General features: G+C 44.3%; 1 protein-coding gene across 2 annotated transcripts in view; it reads right to left on the minus strand.

Annotated features, from left to right (window-relative positions):
• Window positions 1-239: 239 nt before the first annotated feature.
• The window catches only part of PCCB (propionyl-CoA carboxylase subunit beta), a 43,202-nt gene continuing 23,102 nt past the window's right edge, over window positions 240-20,339 (minus strand). The window contains exons 7-15 of one of the 2 annotated variants that reach the window (XM_036431368.1): window positions 14,352-14,460; window positions 11,869-11,989; window positions 10,517-10,598; window positions 7,885-8,008; window positions 4,222-4,329; window positions 3,871-3,971; window positions 3,363-3,461; window positions 2,267-2,366; window positions 240-550 (exon numbers count right to left, since the gene is read on the minus strand). In XM_036431368.1, the coding sequence (XP_036287261.1) occupies window positions 429-550; window positions 2,267-2,366; window positions 3,363-3,461; window positions 3,871-3,971; window positions 4,222-4,329; window positions 7,885-8,008; window positions 10,517-10,598; window positions 11,869-11,989; window positions 14,352-14,460 (966 nt within the window). In that variant the 3' untranslated portion in view covers window positions 240-428. The remainder of the gene's footprint in view (window positions 551-2,266; window positions 2,367-3,362; window positions 3,462-3,870; window positions 3,972-4,221; window positions 4,330-7,884; window positions 8,009-10,516; window positions 10,599-11,868; window positions 11,990-14,351; window positions 14,461-20,339) is intronic. The other variant, XM_036431371.2, reaches the window with a different exon arrangement.

Genomic DNA, 20,339 nt, shown 5'->3' on the forward strand with positions numbered 1-20,339 from the left:
GAATTAAAAGATAAGGTGTATTATTTCAAAGCAAGGAAACTAAAGCCTAAGCAGAAAAATACTTTACCCTAAAACCTACTCTCACCTGAGGAGAAAAAAATTCTTGGGGAGAAAAGGAAAATAATACTGAGGTGTCAAATAAGAGACAGCTCTACATGACAATACTATATATTATGTTTCTAGTTTTCCTGATTTTTCATATTTCTACCATAAAGAAAGAAGTGTATGCTCAAAATTACACCAATTAATATTTTTAATAAAGCAAATAATTTTACAGCAAACGAAATATTTCTAGAATTTAATAAACTTGGCCATTCCAAGTAAATTCTGTGATTTAGATGCAGTGGTTTCATGATTGCAAAAAAGGAAGGGATGAGTTCAAATAACCAGGCAGTAATTAGCTCCTGGTTTACTTTCCTTTGATTCGTTTACAATGGAATATTTGCATGCTTCCTCCAAGGACGCTGTACCTTCTTGCTGGCTAAAACATCCAGGTCACTGCAGATTCGGGCACGTGTAGAGGAAGGCTGGATGATGTCATCCACAAACCCTGGCGAGACACAAAAAAGGGAGATCATCTGCATTCCCAGTGGTGCCACTCTCCAATCTTGTGCTCAACCTGGGCACCATCTGTGGAACCCAAAGTGTGAGCTGGACCCAGCTTGATACAAGAGGGGCTGGGCCCTCTGAACTCTCTCCTGCATCCCCGGAGCTCCCCTATTCCTCTGGCAGGTCCCCAATTTTGTAAGAAAAGGAAAATATGACCCTTTCCCTGCCAAGATGAATTCAATAGGAAATAAATAAATGTGTATTTTCAAAAATAGCTACAATTCCTCCCATTCCTGTACACAAGTCCCTCTACAATGTGACACTGACAGTCCTTTTTTGAAGAAATAGATTCTGGCCCTAGCCTGTGTGGCTCAGTTGGTAGAGCATCCTCCGATGCACCAAAAGGTATCAGGTTCGATTCCTGGTCAGGACACACCTAGGCTGCAGGTTTGGGTACAGGAAGGCAACCAATCAATGTTACTCTCTCAAACAGATCAATACCTGTCTTTCACTATCTCTTCTTCTCTCTAAAAATCAATAAACATGTTCTCATGTGAGGGTTAAAAAAATAAAAAATATGCCCGGCCAGTGTGGCTCGGTTGTTGAGCATATAGACACATGAACCAAGAGTTCACTGGTTCGATTCCCAGTCAGAGGGCATATGCCCAGGTTGCAGCTCGATCTCGGGGGGGGGGGGGGGGCGGGACATGAAGAAAGCAGCTGAACAATGTCTCTCTCTCATCCATGGTTATACCTCTCTCTTCTCCCTCTAAAATCAATAAAAGCATGTTAAATATAAATAAAATATTAAATAAATAATAAATAAACTTAAAAATATGTAGATTCTATTTCATTTTATATATATATTTTTAAATATATTTTATTGATTTTTTTTACAGAGAGGAAGGGAGAGAGATAGAGAGCTAGAAACATCGATGAGAGAGAAACATCGACCAGCTGCCTCCTGCACACCCCCCACCGGGGATGTGCCCACAACCAATGTACATGCCCTTGAGCAGAATCGAACCCGGGACCCCTCAGTCCGCAGACCGACGCTCTACCACTGAGCCAAACCGGCTTCGGCAGATTCTATTTCTTTACCTGGCTTTATGACTTGCCACAAAATGTGGCAAAAGTGACATTGCAACTTCCAAACCTAGGCCTCAAGGCACGTTGCAGCTTCTCCTCTCAGTCTTTTGTGGCCCTCAGGTCACATGGACGAGCCTCAAGAATAAGAAACCATATGGAGAGTCTAGCTAGCAGCCAGCACCAACCATTTAAGAGGCCACATTGGACCTCCAGCCCCAGTCAAGCCACCAGATGACTACAGCTGAATGACTGATCCCAGGCAAGACAGCAGAAAAACCACCCAGCTGAGCCCAAACCAAATTACTGATCTACAGAGCCAGGAGCAAAATAAGGGGGAGGGGTTATTTTAACTCACTCTGTTTCATGGTGAAGTTTTACACAGTACTAGGTAACTAAAACAAAAATAAAAAATTTAACCATTTCAGCTTACATCCTGGTTACCAAAGCAGCCTCTAAAGGCCCCATTGTCCTTAAGTGATGATTGCCCAGGGACAACCCCTCCCCTTAACAGTCTCCAGGTTCGACTGTAATGGCAAAAGGCAGTTTATGTGAGACTTTTTGGAGGAAAAGAATGAGAGCAACTGACCCAACAAATGAACTATGCTGCCATCCCCACCACAGTTCCTACCTCTCACTGCTGCAGGAAAAGGATTGGCAAACTTGTTGATATATTCTGCTTGAGCATCTTCCACATTCTCACGTCCTTTGAAAATTATCTCCATTGCACCCTGTCATGAGAGGGGTTAATGAATTTCAATGGAGGTTCCAGCACACCTCCCTCAACTCATTAACTCATTATCTGTGGTTGCCAATCTCTTGTTAAATCAAAGTGTACTGGAGTAAAGGGCTAGCTCCAGGTGCCAGGCACAGAAATGGGAACTGCCTGGAGTCAGCCATCATGATTCCATGATGGGGCTGTGTGATGGGATGCTCAGCTATGGCCCCAATAACAGGCACCCAGGCAAAGCCAGGAGCTTGTTTCCCCAGATTCCATCCTACCATCAGCCAATTGCACTTATCCAAAGACGTGTGGCCTATTTTCCACTATTAGATCCATGGTCTCCTGCATCAAGGGGAAGTAAAATGCTGTTTTCCTTTTTCATTATCCTGAACTCTTGAGTAAAAAATCCTGTGGCCAGAGGATAGCACATTGAACTGCAAATGAAGGCTGTATGAGGAATTGAAAAACAAGCCTTCACATCAGAATCCCTAAAAGTCAGCTCAGGTGGTGGAGTGTATAGTTATCTGGTTCAACACCAACAGCTATTTCAAAGCAGGAAAGGAGTGAGGAGCAGGCTGAGCAACAGGAAGTACCTTGCCCAAAGTCACCAGGTTCAGAACAAAACAAAGTCACCAGGGTCAGTTCAGCTTCTATGGGCTCCAAGGAGTGGCTCTGGGGCCCTCCCTAGAGATGAGGTGGGGTTGGGGGAAACGTCCAGTCCTCCCAACGGCTCCTTCAGCTGACTCACCTCTTTACTGACAATCTCCAAACCCTGAGCATGAGATAGCAGCATGGGCCTGAAGTGAGAGTGCAGGACAGGAGGCAGAGCTGGCCCTGGGGCCCCAGGAGGGAGACTTTCCAAGTTCCAGGCCCCATCTCCCTGGAGTCTGGGTCCATCCTGGGAACCCTGGTCTCCCTTCAACATTTCCCAGCTGCGCTTTAAGCTCCTGCTGGGCGGGTACAGTCTCTAGACCCAGGGAACAGGAAAGCTAGAGAGCCTCACCTTTGCTCCCATGACTGCAATCTCTGCGGTGGGCCAGGCATAGTTGGTGTCGCCACACAGGTGCTTGGAGCTCATGACATCATAGGCACCGCCATAGGCCTAGAACAGACCCCCGTGGTGAATGTTAGAGCTTGAGCCAAGCAGATCCTGTCCCTGACAGATCCCAGGAATCCAAATGCAATGGGAATGAAAAGAAGAAGAGCCGCCCGGGCTACTAAAGCCCAGTGTGTGAGGCCAGAGAGCCAGAGCAGGGAATCCCTGGGCACAGGCCAGCAGCCTTCACAGTCACACCACCGTCATTCACAGCTTCCTCCCTCTGCTGTTTTCAGTTCCCAGAGATGACCACGGACATCTCTGCAGGATGTGTCCCCAAGTATCTAAACGCTGTCCTCACGCGATCTTCTAAGGGTGAGTGTACACTCCTCCTATCCCCGCTGAAACTCCTGGCGGATCTCCCACCACGACCGTGACGTCAGGAGTGGCTCACAGGCCCGGGCGGGCTTCTCACCTTCCTGGTGATGACTGTGACTTTGGGCACAGTTGCCTCAGCAAAGGCGTAGAGGAGTTTGGCGCCGTGCCGGATGATGCCCCCGTATTCCTGGGCCGTGCCTGGTAACGAAGAGGAGTTACTAGACTCCCACAATAGCCCTCACAGGGTCTGCCTGCCGCTCAGCTGGGAGGTCTTTCCTGCTCCCCAAAAGGCCAGGAGAGGAGCAGCCCTCGCACGGCCCCATATTCTGGACAACCAGACTCTGAAGAAACCACAGATCTTCAGGGAATTTGAAAAATCTCCAAAATGAAGTGGGGATCTCAGTGGGACAGCCACCTGTCCTGGCTCCCGCCTCTGCCAATGACTTACCAGGCAGAAAACCAGGGACATCAACAAAAGTGATGAGCGGAATGTTGAATGCGTCACAGAATCGGACAAAGCGAGCCCCTTTCACAGAAGAATTAATATCCAAGCATCCTAGAAGAGAGAAATTGTCCATGCTGAGCTTCTGGGCAATTCCCAGTTCCACTCTATGGGAATGTGCTCTCAGCAACCGTCCAAGAGCTGATATCTATAGAGGCACCATAATCTCCTCTTCAGAGAATGGAAAAGGGGAACTCTCACACGCCAGGAAAAACAGGGCAGACAAGAAAACCCACCTGGCACCGGCCCAAGAGGGCCTGGGAGTGGCCTCAGTGCTGGAGCACAGCCCGTGCAGACTATCAGGCGCTGCCTCGCACGGAAGGACTGCTGCCATCCGAGGCCCAGCCTCGTTTACCCCCGTGGACTGCAGTGGGAGGTATCACTCAGGAGTTGGTCTTAAGAGTCCCTGTAGCTTGAAATCAAATCCTGGCCCCTCCAATTACATCTATGTGCCCTTGGGAAATGACTTGATGTTTCTGAGGTGAGGTTCCTTACCTGCAAAGCAGGATATTACTACTCCTACCAAGTTTATAAGGATTAAAGGAGAGGGCATCTATAAAGTAGCATGAAGTAGAGTCCAATTACTAGTAAATCTCCCGTCTTAGAACAATTATCAACATATTCTATGAGGCCAGCACTACCCTGATACCACAGAAAAAGGATATTCATATTCCTGGTTGTGCAGTTCAGACCCTCCTCTGACCTTTCTCCCCTAGCATGCCACCAGTCATGCGTAGACCCCTTGGAGGATGAACAAGGGGCCTAAGATGGACTCCCTTGCGTGACCACTCCTTATGCATTGACCCCTAGGGATAACATTTAAGCTTCAGGCCGAAACCGGTTTGGCTCACTGGATAGAGCACCAGCCTGCGGACCGAAAGGTCCCGGGTTCGATTCCGGTCAAGGGCATGTACCTTGGTTGCAGGCATATCCCTGGTGGGGTGTGCAGGAGGCAGCTGATAGAAACATCAATGAGAGAGAATCATCTAACTCTCTATCCCTCTCTCTTCATCTCTGTAAAAAAAATAAAAAATAAAATAAAATAAAAATAAACATCTAGGCTTCAGTTGTGTTCCAGCTCCAGGCCCAGCCAGACAAGTGAGCCATGGCTGACCTTAGGACCAGCTGCACTGACTAAAGGCACCCTGCCCTAGAGGCCACCAATCAGTGGAGACCACAACCCTGAAAGGACACACCTGGAAAGCTACACACCAGCAATGAATCTGAAACTAAAAACACACCATTTACTTTAGCACACCCCACAAAAAGTACAATCTGACAAAATAAGTCTAACTAATTACATAAATCTAAGAGTATACATATAAGATATATGTGAGGAAGACTACAAAACTGATCAAAATAAAAGAACCAATTAAATGGAAAGAGATTCCATGTTCACAGTTAGGAAGACCCAATATTGTCAAGAGGTCAGTTCCTTCCAACTAGATGTTTAGATTTAATACGATTCCAATCAAAATCCCAACAAATATTCTGTGAATACCAACAAACTGATTCCAAACTGGGCAAAAGTACCCAGTTCAGCCAACACAATGGTGAAGAAGAACAAAGCTGGAGGACTGACAATGCCCAATTGTAAGACTTACTATAAAGATACAATAATCAGGATAGAGTGGTAATGGTGAAAGAATAGACAAACAGATCAAGGGAACAAAACAGAGAGCCCAGAAATAGATCCACATAAATAAAATCAACTGATGGTGAAAAAGAGCAAAGGCAGCACGATGGCATAAAAATAGTCTTTTGAACAAATGGTGCTGGAACAACTGGAAACCCACAGCAAAAGAAATTGATCTATATATAGATTCTACTTTTCACAAAAATCAATTCAAAATGGATCCACAGACCTAAATGTAAAACACAAAACTATAAAACTCCTAGAAGATAACATAGAAGAAAACCTAGAAGATCTTATGTATATTGGTAAATTTTTAGATATACAATCAAAAGAATGATCCATTAAAGAAATAATTGGTAAGCTGGACCTGATTAAAACCTTCTGCCAAAACCGGTTTGGCTCAGTGGTAGAGCGTCTGGGGACTGAAAGGTCCCAGCTTTCGATTCCGGTCAGGGGCATGTACGTTGGTTGCAGGCACATCCCCAGTAGGGGGTGTGCAGAAGGCAGCTGGTCGGTGTTTCTCTTCTTATCGACGTTTCTAGCTCTCTATCTCTCTCCCTTTCTGTCTGTAAAAAAATCAATAAAAATATATATTAAAAAAAAAAGTTCTCAGTCTTAAAAAAACAACAACAAAAAAAGAAACCTTCTGCTCAGCAAAGTACACTGTCTAGAGAAGACAACCTCAGACCAAAGAAAATATTTGCAAAATATGCATCTGGTTGAGGACTGCTATCTAACATACAATGAACTCTTTAAAACACAGGAATAAGAAAACAAAACACCAATTTAAAAATGGGTGACTTCAGGTTAAGATGTTAGTATAAAAATGGCAAAAATGTTATAAATAGGTTTCTTCTCAGAGCCAACAGTTGTAAGGGTGTCACGGGAGACGGAGAACGGACAGGTGAGGAGAAAGAAGAGCAGTTAGACCCACTGAGAATGAGGGGTCGGCCTGGGCCTCCTAACCACACACACAAACAGCAGGGAGTTCTGATGCTTGACCTTCTGTTTGCCTTAGCAAAGCTAACGGGCCTTGTCCAGATGTAGAGTGGAAAACAAGCAAATAAACCTCAAACCTCAAAACAAAAGCAAAAACAGACTGTGTGATCTTTTAAAGCAGAAAAGTTATGTATGTGTTTTTAGATGGATAAATACCGCAAAAACAAAGTCCAAGGCAGACTCCTGAAGCTAGCTAGCACTGGTATCCCTGTTTCTTTATAAGCTTTGTCACTTGCTAAGTGGGAAAGGCTGGCCAGCCTCTGTATAGACAGCTGGCTGCATGTTCACTCTGGGCCATGTCCCGTTAGGAGCCATCAGTTCCTCTTTCTGTATACCCTGAGCCCTGCAGAGAAAGCCCTGCGGCCCTCCCATACCGAGAAACACATTGGAAAGCAAGGCCATTTCCCTCCAGAGATAAAATACACACTTCCATGTAAGGATCCCATACATGAGAGGAAAGCAGTGTCTAAGGTCCTCATTCCACACTCCCAACCCCACCCAGAGCACAGACCTGGCTGTGACTCAGGTCTGGCCATATCACCAGAAAGCTGTAGGGCACAGACACAGCAAGATGTGTTAACCTGACACATACTCTTATCTGGAACCATTGAAGGCACTGAGATTAAAACTGAGTTAGACACCAACACCCTGCCCCCATGGAACTCAAAGAGTTTCATGGATGAATCATAAATCTAGCTGGAGGGAACAAAAAGCAGACCTCTGAAAAAGTTAAGTCCTTACAAGTTCAGGAGGAAAGTTATCGATAAACGCTTAAAAAACAGGCAAGTTTAAAAGAAGCATTGGAGAAATGAACATTACAAGAGAAAAGAGCTTTCATAAGAACATCTATTGGAGTTTTTCCTTCGGCTTGGAAGGCCATGTCCGAGGAAAAAGCCGAAAGCATACACCGAGGGCCAGGCAGCCCTGACCCCCCCTCCCACCACCTGAGGTTTATGAGAGCTTCTCTTTCCTACCTGAAGCCACGTTAGGTTGGTTGCCGACAATTCCAACGGTCCTCCCGTTCATTCTTGCAAAACCAACAATGATGTTCTTGGCATAATTGGGCATGATCTCAAAGAATTCCCGCTCATCAACAACCTGCAGGGATAAATGAACTCCTGAGCTCAAACTGATAAAGAACAAAATACAACTAACTACATTAAAAATTACAGAGCGGCTAGCAGCCACGCCACCACAGGCTCTCCAAGGAAGCAAGACGACAGACAGAGGGGCACCCTCTCCCTGCTGGATGGGAAAGCCCTGTGCACACTGCCAGGGGAAGATACACTAGTACAGCCTTTTCATTATTTTTGTTGTTAATATTTGTATTGACTTGAGAGAGAGAGAGAGAAACATCTCTGTGAGAAACACTGATTGGTTGCCTACTGCACAGCCTCTACTGGGAATTGAGCCCACAACCTAGTCATGTGCCCTGATCAGGAATCAAACCAGCGACCTTTTGATGCACAGAAAATAAATTTCTGTGGCTTAAGCCATCCGTCTGTTATGGCAGTCCTAGAAGTCTAATACATGAACCAATGGACATGGAACTCTGGGGAGGTAGGGGATGTGTGGGAGGGAGGGAGGGGGGAAAAAATCAATAAAATATGTAAAAATAAAAAAATAAAAGAAAAAAGAAAAAAAAGAAAATAAATTTCTGTGGCTTAAGCCATCCGTCTGTTATGGCAGTCCTAGAAGTCTAATACATGAACCAATGGACATGGAACTCTGGGGAGGTAGGGGATGTGTGGGAGGGAGGGAGGGGGGAAAAAATCAATAAAATATGTAAAAATAAAAAAATAAAAGAAAAAAGAAAAAAGAAAAAAAAAAGAAGTCTAATACATGAAACAAGTACAACATTGACATCAAAACCCAATTTTAAAATACCTAAAAAAATCAATATCACATTATGTTGATGCAAAAATCTGAAATAACACATTAACAAAACATAACAAGATAGAATTATAAATAGATCTAAAGAAAAAAATAACATGATCACCATAAATGCTGAAAGCGCATTTAACGAAATGTAATACCCATCCCTGATTTTTAAAAAGCAAGCAAACAACAACAAAAATTAATATACGCCCTAACTGGCCAGTTTGGATGAGTGGATACAGCCTTAGCCTGAGGACTGAAGGGTCCCAGATTCTATTCCGGTCAAGGGCACATGCCTGGGTTGAGGGTTCCGTCCCCAGTAGGGGGCGTGCAGGAGGCAGCCTATCAATGATTCTCATCATTGATGTTTCTATCTCTTTTTCCCTCTCCCTTCCTCTCTGAAGTCAATAAAAATAAATATTTTTTAAAAATAAATTACATTAAAATAGGAACCAGTGGTAGCTTTCTGAACATGAGAAAAGATATAATATTAAAAAAAAACACTGCCCTAGCTGGGTTGCTCAGTTGGTTGGAGCATCGTCCTGTACACCAAAAGGTTGCGGGTTCAATTCCCAGTCAGGGCACATATCTACGTTGCAGGTTCCATCCCTGGTGGGGTGTACACAGGAGGCAACCAATCAATGTTTCTCTCTCACATCAATGTTTCTCTCTCTTTCTCCCTTTCTCTCTCTAAAATCAATAAACATATCCTTGGGTGAGGATTAAAAAACAATAATAAATAAATTTAAAAAACACTAAGGGCAGTCTATCTACAGTTAGTGATAAGATGTCCATTATCACAGTCATTACTTATTATTGCATTTGGTAAAATATGGAGGTGAGACAGGCTAAGCCTCTCCTAGATAAGATTGGCATTTCCTTTAGTTACTCCTCAAGCCCTGCAACCAATCAGCCCTAGACAAAATGGACACCAGCAGCCACAGGGACCTGCTTTATCAGCATCGACCCTCCCAATCCTAACACATCTCAGGTTAGCCTCAGAACAACCACTGCATGACCTTACCCTCATTCTAATAGTAAAAAACCCAGCCCTGGGTGGAGACTTAGGATGCTAATAAAACATGTATCACATGTTAAAGCATGTAGCTCCACTGCACCTACAAAAGCCAGCACTAGCCCACCAAAAGAAGGATCCAGAGGATGAACCAAAAGAACAAAGAAATCCGGCACTAAGGAAGCCAGATTCCAGCTGCAGATGGGGAGTCTTGCTATACCAACAAAAAAGTACAAATGACTCCTATCTCCCCAGAGACTGACCCATGTACCTATCTACACTGACACACACGCATGCACACACATCTCAACACTGTCAGAGTATAAAGTATGTACTTTCCTTTTTCTAGAAAGACAAAATGCCCTCTAAGCATAAGGCTCCAAACAAAGGCACCTGACAGTCACCTGGCCTCAACTCCAGACTCTAGGGCCATGGCCCTTCTCTATGCACATGAGAGAGCCATCAAAAACTCCTGAGCTCTGCTGGACCATTTGGCTCCTTCTCCCTCCAGCCCGCAAGTCCATCCAAGCCAGCAGAGTGCCTCCAGCCACTAACTCTTCCCAAAACACTCTACTCAGTGGTCCCTGGTCTTGGTCCACGGCATGCTCTGCCTGTATTGCCAGATGCTAAGGCCTGTGGGTCCAGCCCTTCCTCACTAGATCAAAGCACAATGACCATGGACATGGCTGAGCTAGCACAGGCAAGACACTTACAGAGTGTACGATGTCCACCATGTTGTAGGCTTTGGTAGATTCCAAAGGGACAATTGTGTCGAGCTCAGGAACCAGACGGTCACTTTGAATAGAAAAAGAAGAAAATACAATCAACACCAGAAGAACCAGTTGCCTTCTATGAGTGGGGGATGGGAGAGGAAACGAGGGCTGGGCTGATTAGTCCTTACTGGGCTTTCAAAGCAGTCCCCAAAGATGTATTCCTTTGTTACCACCATATTAAACTGGACCTAAGCTTGATATTAATCCAAAAGATTTGTTTTCATTTAGAAGAAAAAAATGGACTTACTCCCCTGAAGGTGATTCCTTTATTTATCCTCTCTGAATAATTCCTACATCCTAGGTACTGTGTAGGGCACTAACTGACACTGTAGCAAACACAGGACCCAGTTTAACTTTCTGAGACATTAGAAAGAAAAGGACTTGAAAATGCAAACTCAGTTCTGCTGAAATTACTTGGGTTTATGGTGCCCTGCTGGAAGGCAAATCTGCTGGAGCTCCTCTAGAAAGTAAAGCACCGGCCCCCTGGTTGACAAGGACTAACCAGTCACACAGGCTCCTGGCTCTCTGCTTCCTCCTGCCTCTATGCGACCGAGCAGGAGCCCAGCAAGGGCCCACTCCCAGGCCACAGAAGGACTCAGCAACATGCCCCTCTCCATCGAGCTCTCACCCCTTCCCGTCCCATGTGGGCAGGCTGAGGCTGTTCTGACCCTGAGACATACGTGTGGGATGAGATTTGCCTTGATCAAACCACATGCCCAATCAAGCCCAACTTCCCAGAGAGCTCGGCACTGGGGTACTGGGTACAGACCCACCAGATGATAAAACACTGTGTTTACACATATGCCTCTAGCTTCCTTAAGATCCTATGAAGAGGGGGTATGGCTGGGCCAAAACAGGCTGTTTAGTCATTTCTGAGCCCCTGGGCCATAACACCTTCAAATGTCCTAAACCTCTGATTTACTCTGTAGTACCCTCCCCCCCTCATTCCACCCCCACTCCTCCCCCCACACACACACCAGGCAGTAGCCCCAACAGCAAGAAGGAAAGAAAGTCTTCTCTAGATGGCCAGCCACACGCCCTCCCCCAGGACTGCCCCAGCCTCTGGCCTCAAGCAGGTGTGCGTAAGGACATTTCCTGAAAGGCATGCTGTCTGACCCGCTTCACAATTATTTCATATCAAGACACACACCCAAAAACTCCATCTCTAATTCTGGACAAAACAAGACTCTAAGAAATGACATTTTTTGACCACTCTTTATTCCCAAACTCCCTATCAGACACAAGCAAGCCAATCTGCAGAATGAGAGCAGGTGCTCCCACCTGCGGCTCACCTGGGATCATGGCACTCTCGGACAGGAGCGGGGTCCTGGCTGCTGAGGGGCAGGTAGTTGAAGAACTCCCGGAGATTACACAAGGCATCCACATCGTTTTCAAAAGCTCTGTGAGCAACACCTGAGGAAACAGGAAGAATGTAATGGGCCAGGCAGCCTGTCAGCCCCAAAATGCTGCTTCATGCCCATCTGCCCCTTCTAGGGCATGAATGAAGCAGACTGCTGATCGCTCTGCCCTCCTCACCCCCCACTAACGATGGACTACCACATACCTTCAAGCTGACCTTAAGTTCAGATCACCTGTCCCCTCTGATCTGTACCTCTGCAAAGGTCACCCCTTTCTTATTTCACATCTTTGCTCTAATGTCACCCACTCAGACAGGCTTTTCCCTGACTCCTCCCTAGAACGCACCCTTCCCCCAACACCCTTCACCTTCCTCCCTGTGCTATGTGGGAGAACGCTTCCCTCTCTCCCCTGCCCACCTGTCCATTTCTCTCCCTGTTTACCGCCTGGCACCTCTCCTAGAACATCACCTCCAACTGGTAGAGACCAGGCCTGTCTTACCCTTTTAGTCCTGCATCGAGAATAATGCTTAATATGTCAATTATCTCTCAACAAAGCTGGAAAAATAAAAAGTGAACGACTGATGGCTGGCACATAATGTCACGGTTCTCAGCAACAGTGGAAGGAATGGAAGGAAGGAGAAAAGCAGGGAACCACCTGGCTCTAGTGAGGATTCAAGCCATCACTCCTCAGGAACATGCAGAAATCACAGAACAGCCGGACAAGGCCAGAGACACGAGAGAGGAAGCAGGGCCAGAAGCAGGGCTCTCTCAGATTCCCGCACCGGACTCCCTGCTTCCACTGTTGCCTTTTAGTCTCTTCTCTACACAACAACCAAAGTTAGCTTTCTTTTTAAGTCAGATCAAGTCATGTTTCTACTCCAAGCCTCTCCCTACTCCCCCGTGCCATTCACTATGCATGCCAGCCACTCTCCTTCCACAGCCTCTGCATAAGCTACTCCCTCTGCCTGCAATGCTTCTCCCCTAGACAGCCATGCAGGTAACTCTTTCAACTATTATCCTCACCATGCAGCTGGCCCTTAGCACCCTATTGACAACTGCAAAAATCCCAACCCCCTTTACTCTGCTCTATTTTTTCCACAGCACATATTGCTTATGTATTAAGGTTATTGTTTATAGTTTATCTTCTCTGCTAGAATATAAGACCCATATAGGCAGAGATCTTTTTGTTTCTTTCACAAATTGTAATAGAACAATGCTTGAAATAGGCATTAAATAGGGGGAAAGTAGGTTTACAGTTGTGCTTATGGAAAATAATACAATTAATAATAATTAATAAATAATAGCATGAGAATGAACTGCTTTGTGTACTCACAACTGTAAACCTACTTTTGCCCTATTCTATTTGTTGATGAATAAAAAGTATGTTCCACGGACAGAATTCTCTCATTCAAGGTTTATAAATCTCCACAGGCACTTTGGGGGATAGCATGGCAGTTCCTCAAAAAGTTAAAACAGAGTTACCACCTGACCCAGCAATTCCACTCCTAGGTACATACCCAAGAGAAACAAAAACCTGTACATGAATATTTATAGCAGCATATTCATGACAGCCAAAAAGTTTAACTGATTAACAGTTATGTGGTACAGCCATATATTGAAATATTATCTAGCCCTCGCCAGTTTGGCTCAGTAGATAGAGTGTCAGCCTATGGACTAAAGGGTCCATGGTTCAATTCCAGTTAAAGGCACATCTATGACCAAGTTCATGAATATGTGGGCCATGATCCTCACATTACAACTGTACCTGGCCAATAGTGATTGGTAAAATGCCATCTATGCTAAGACATACCCCAACTTTGGAGTAAAAAAAAAAGTCACAGTAAAATATGACATTTTTTAAAGATTCAACTGTGTATGAGAGATATATTATATCTCTCATAACCAACATTCCAGTTAGCTTTAAATTTTTAAATATCAAAGGCATTTGTACTTCTTTAACAAATTTGATACGAAATTCATCTTTATCCCTATCTTCGTAGCCAATATACCATACTACAGTCTTCTCAAATAAATTTTGCCAATTAAGTGACATTTGTAAAAGACTGTCACCATTCCCTTTGGCAATGACCTTAAAAAGAGAAACCGGTTTGGCTCAGTGGATAGAGTATCGGTCTATGGACCGAAGGGGTCCCAGGTTTGATTCTGGTCAAGGGCATGTACCTTGGTTGCGGGCACATCCCCGGTGGGGGCTGTGCAGGAGGCAGGTGGTTGATGTATCTCTCTCATTGATGTTTCTAGCTCTCTATCCCTCTCCCTTCTTCTCTGTGAAAAATCAATAAAATATATAATTTAAAAAAAGAAGAAAACTTTTTAAAAAAATAAATAAAAAATTAAATGAAGAACTATCTTTCTTAAAAAAAAAAAAAAAGAGTAAGGTGAGCTTCGAGGTCTCTAACCTGACATGGTGGTGTGGGTCTTGGCACCACCAAGCTCCTCCTGGGTAACATCCTCGTTGGTGACAGACTTCACAACATCAGGGCCAGTGATAAACAGGTAGGAGGTATCCTGAAATCAGAAAATTCCAGAAGGATCAATATCAGAGCAGCAGAACTAGATAGAGCCTTAAGAGTCACACAGCTGAAAAGACAACAACAAAGATGGCAGTGACACACAGAACCAGGAAGGATGCAGCTCAAAGATATATATTTAAACTAAAGACCCAAGTTTTCCCTGTCTATTTTTAAAATCTTCGTTGTGTGGTTCTATCTCAGCAAAACGATGTGGAGTGTGGCTAACGTTTCCGGGTGGACCACCCTACCAAGTGGCCCTTACTCACAACTCGTGTTAACTGAAGCTTTTTCCCAAGCACTTCATGAAAATATGTCGTTAAAGCCTAGGCATTGTTACATTACCACCCCATGACAGATGAAAAAACTGAGGCCCTGTGATGGTATGCAGCTTGCCTAAAATGGACCGGCTACCTCAAATGGAGCCATTTGCAGACAATGATAATCAATGCTTTGGTGTTCTCAGAAGGGCATAGGCTTTTACTCTTTAGTTTTCCTGTTTCTCTTTTTTTTAATCCACACCTGAGGATACTTTTCCATTGATTTTTAGAGAGTGGAAGGGAGGGGGAGAGACAGAGAGAGAGAGAAAAACATTGATGTGAGAGAGACACATCAAATGGCTGCCTCACACACACACCTGACCAGGACCGGGGATCGAGCCTAGAACCGAGGTACATGCCCTTGACTAGAAACAAACCTGGGACCCTTATGAGACCCTTAATTTCACAGGCCAATGCCCTATCCACTGAGCCAAACTGGCTAGGACTAGTTTCTAAATTAAAGATAATAAAGGCATAGTGTAAAAAACTTTAAAAAATTGAAGATGCAGTGGAAAGTAACTCTATAATGGGAGAACATATTTACCAATGCTATTTCAGATAAGGGTTTAATCTCCAAAATTTTACAAAGAACTCATACAACTTAGCAAAAGGAAGACAAATGATCCAATCAAAAAATGGGTAAAGGATCTAAATAGACAGTTTTCAAAAAAGGACATACAGAAGGCCAAGAGACATATGAAAACATGTTCAAAGTCACTAATCATCCAACAGATGCAAATCAAAACAACAACAGATACCATCTCACACCTGTCAGAATGTCTATCATCAACAAATGACAAGTGCTGGCGAGAATGTGGAGAAAAAGGAACCCTCGTGCACTGCTGGTGGGAATGCAGACTGGTGCAGCGACTGTGGGACACAGTATGGAGTTTCCTCAAAAAGTTAAAAATGGAATTCCCATTTGACCCAGTAATCCCACTTCTAGAACTATATCCCAAGAAACACCAATCAGAAAGGATATATGAACCTCTATATTTATAGCAGCACAATTTACCATAGCTAAGATTTGGAAACAACCTAAGTAACCACCAACAGTGAGTGGATTAAAAACCTGTGGCACATCTACACAATGGAATACTATGCTATAAAACAACATGAATGGAACTGGAGAGCATTATACTAAGCACAATAAGTCAGTCAGAGAAAGATAAATATTACATGATCTCACTTATATGTGGGATATAATGATCAATATAATCTGATGAACAAAAATAGATCCAGACATAAATGGCAGGGAAGGTGGGGGGAGGGGAAAGGGCGTGGTTAGAGAACAAAAGGACTTGTATGTATGCATATTAGCATATCCAATGAACACAGATGCTGGGACAGTGGGGGCTTGCCCTGGGTGGGAATGGCTGGAAGGGGGGGGTCCATGGGAGGAGGGGGAAGGAGACATATATAAAACTTTATACGATAAAAAACAAACAAACAAAAGTTTATATCCCAGCCCTTATTTCCACGCTTCCAATTTCCCTCCCCCAAAGCACCACAGTTAAATTTCTCTCTCTTCATTGATATCCATGCATATATGAACATTTATCCTATCTAATAAAAGAGTAATATGCAAGTACCTAAACATCACTCCAACACACAAGATGCTGCCCTCATGTAGACACAAGATGGCCACCACAAGATGGCCAGCAGGGAAGGGCAGTTGGGAAGGACCAGGCCTGCAAGGGAGGGCAGTTGGGGGCAATCAAGCCTGTAGGGGAGGGCAGTTAGAGGTGACCAGGCCTGCAGGGGAGGGAAGTTAGGGGTGACCAGGCCTTCAGGGGAGGGCAGTTAGGGAATATCAGGCTGGCAGGGGAGCAGTTAGGCATCAATCTGGCTGGCAGGGGAGTGGTTAGGGGGTGATTAGGCTGGCAGGCAGAAGCGGTTAGAGGCAATCAGGAAGGCAGACAGGCGAGCAGTTGAGAGCCAGCAGTCCTGGATTGTGAGAGGGGTGTCCGACTGCCCATTTAGTTTAGGCCCGATCCTGGTAAGCAGTCGGACATCCCTCAAGGGCTCCCAGATTGGAGAGGGTGCAGACTGGGCTGAGGGACACACTCCCATGCATGAATTTCATACACTGGGCCTCTAGTATATGCATAAACATATAATATGTACATCTACCTTTTTTTTTCCCCCCCCAACACAGTGTCCTATAACCACTGTCGCAGGAGGCCAATTCCAGCATGTTAGCAAGGCTGAATCATCTGGGATGGCTAAAGGCATTTCCCCAAACCTAAAAAGGATGATTGCTTGCTGCCAGACAGCATAGGGCATCTTAATCTACATGTTGTTGCCTTCTGTCTGCCAAACACCTGGACAGCCAGCCGTAGGCTATTCCCCAATCTGACAATGGACTCTGTAGACTAGGGGTGTCGAACTCAATCAGAGAAGGGGACAAAATCTAAAATCCAGCCTAAATCTCGGGCCAAATGGTTTACTGAACAGTCATAAACTGTCATTGTGATGGAAACGCAGTGGAGTGCAGTGATGACAAGCGCGGTGTGGGCCACATTGCAAGGCCTGGCGGGACGGATTTGGCCCGCGGGCCTTGTGTTTGACACATGTGCTGTAGACTAACCCTGGCCTTTGAAGTGTATTATCTCCACCTTGCCTTAGGACAATTTATATTAATAAAAAGCAAGGGGTCCTGAGACAAGGAGAACTTGGTTTCTTCAGCCAAGCTCCTCTGCTCACCCTCCATATGCCTTTCAAAGAACTCTTGATTAATTTACACAAAGCCCCTTCTCCAGATTACTGAACCCTTCTAGATGCCAGATCAAGACCACCGGCATTAAATGGCACCCAACATCCTGCAACTGTTCCAAAACTTCTTGAAAATCATCTCATATCATTTTAGGATATGTATCATAATTTATTTAACTGGTACATACTGACAGTCATTTAGGATGTTTCCAGTATTTTGCTATAACAAGAAATTCTGCAATAAATATCTTACTATAGTCATCTGTCAGCTCACTATTTATTAGATATGTGAGAGATTAAAAATGGCTGCAGAGTAAGTGGATGCTATACAAACATGCTCCCAGACAAAACTGGAATTACAACTAAAATACAAGAAAACATTGTAAATAATCAACTGAAGACTAGCTGGAAACAACCCTGATAACCAAGGACAGAAAGTGGAGACTGCACAGAGCCTGGTAGGAAGGGCAGAGGCAAAAAGAGCTGGCTGGGCTCTCACAGACAGAGGCTGAAATTCCAGAGATATCTCAGCTATGGGAGGTTGCTACTGAGAAAACTATGGGGTCTAATCCCCAAGCTGGGCCCCCCAGCAGAGAGAACCAGAACTAAGAAAGATACCCACATAACATCTGGCTGTGAAAAGCAGCAGGGTTGCTATCTGCCAGGGAGACATGGCTGGAAGGGCAAGCACCCTATTAAAGGGCCAGTGCAAATAATCTCATATGCAGCCACTTACCTTGTGCTCCAGTAGAGGTAGGGCAGAGTGGACTGGACTGGACTGTGTGACCAGAAGCCAGGTTTGGGGACTCTGGGATTAAAGCTCAAAAGGCAGACACCCCAGTTTTCTGTGCTGAGTCATTCCCTCATGCTACAGAGGTCATCTTTCTCAGTCAGACCTATGCTACCCAGGTGGTTTTGCCTGAGGGGAAACAGTCCAGACCCACCCCTTTGGGAAAACACCTTGTCCCACAGTGTTGTGATTTTGAAGCCCATTAAGAGACTGGGAATAACAATTAGCTTCCAGGAAGAAATAATTGCCATACCCTCTTGGAAAAACTCTCACCACACCTGTGGATGATTGCCTGAGGGCTACTCAAGACTGAATCCAATCAGTCTGCTGGCAGAGGCAGTCTCTGGAGGCCTTGAATCTTTCTGACTGATAAAATTAGTCAGAAACAGCATTTGACACTGTCCTGCACTAGAGATTAAGAGGCATAACAGATCTACCTAATACACAGTTACAAACCCAAACAGGTGGCCAAAATGGGGAAACTGTGGCATCATGGAAGCCAAAGGAAAAGAATACTGGTGCCGAAACCGGTTTGGCTCAGTGGATAGAGCGTCAGCTTGTGGACTGAAAGGTCCGGGTTCGATTCCGGTCAAGGGCATTTACCTGGTTGGGGGTACAACCCCAGTAGGAGGTGTGCAAAAGGCAGTTGATCGATGATTCTCTCTCATCAATGTTTTTAACTGTCTATCCCTCTCTCTTCCTCTCTGTAAAAAAATCAATAAATATTAAAAAAAAAAAAAAGAATGTTGGTGAAAATGTGAGGAAAATAAAAGTTACAAAATGTTTATAGTGACATAGATGTCACTAATTACCTTAGAAACAGGTTTAGTGGACTGAGGGGCAGAGAGATAAATTAAAATGTGTTAAGGAGAGGACAAATAGAAATAGGACAATAGCCACAGAGAGATACAGATTAAGAGAGGACTTTTGTCTTTGTCCTGAAGATAGGAAAACCCTGAACATGGATGGATAAGTTCTGATGGAAGGATCTAGAGTACCAGGGGAGACACTGAAGACAGTATGTAAGAGAAAAGAACCGACAGGATAAGGCCACTGAAAAGAGTTGTATTCAGCAATGTGCATTATGCAGAAAGAGGGGAAGGAATGGCCTTAGCCAGAGGAATGGATACCACATCTCCATTCCTACCAGGCAGGAAGGAGAAGAGAACTGGGGTAGAACCAGGTAGATATGGTATACATAAATTTAGTGGGCAAAGTTGAGGGAGTTCTGCTTCATTCACAAAGATATGTGGTCATAAAATCCACCTCTGTTGCTGAACATTTAGGCTGCTTTCTATCTGTCACTAAAAACAGAAGACTTATCAAAGGGTAAACACTTTTCTAAACCTCTGAATTTCCACTGCCAAAATACCCTTGAGAAAACAGGTTTTCCTTTTTACACTGCTCTCCTCATACTGGGTGACTATCTACTCCCCACTCCCCAGTTTTTCTGTCTTGGCATGTACTCTCAATTGTTAAAAATATTTTAAAAGGAAAAAGACTGAAATTTTTAATGGTATTAGGATAAGGGTAAATTCAAGTGGGCTTTATTTAAATATCATTTAAAAACATCATCCCATCAAATCACATAATAAAGATATGCATCTTTCAAAATGAAGTTGGAGATCAGATTTACTATTATCTTTATAGACAAAAATGTAATAAAAAGGCAAACAGCCAAAGCAATAAAGGTGGATCATAAGAAACAACTTCCCAATAAAGAATATTATAGAAAAGTCTTCCATGAGAAACTTTTTGAATAGGACTCAGTAACAATCATCTGTCTGAGCAGAGGACAGAATCCTTTGATTACCTGAAAATCATTTGCAATTCAGATCAACAAGTAAAATCACCCACCAATGAAGTACACAAGTGCATTCTGCCACTGAACCCCCACAAGCTACAGGTTTTGTGCCAAAAACTTTTCTTCACTAAGACCTTATCATCACTAAGCTGAAAGCCAATGAGAATGAAGATAACAACCTAGATCTGGGTCAGGAATTATTTTTATTTCAGGTGAGGTACTGCACAACTCTCAAAGAGCAGGAGAAA

Source organism: Pipistrellus kuhlii, unplaced genomic scaffold (assembly GCF_014108245.1).
Source record: "Pipistrellus kuhlii isolate mPipKuh1 unplaced genomic scaffold, mPipKuh1.p scaffold_m20_p_11, whole genome shotgun sequence".
NCBI lineage: Eukaryota > Metazoa > Chordata > Mammalia > Chiroptera > Vespertilionidae > Pipistrellus > Pipistrellus kuhlii.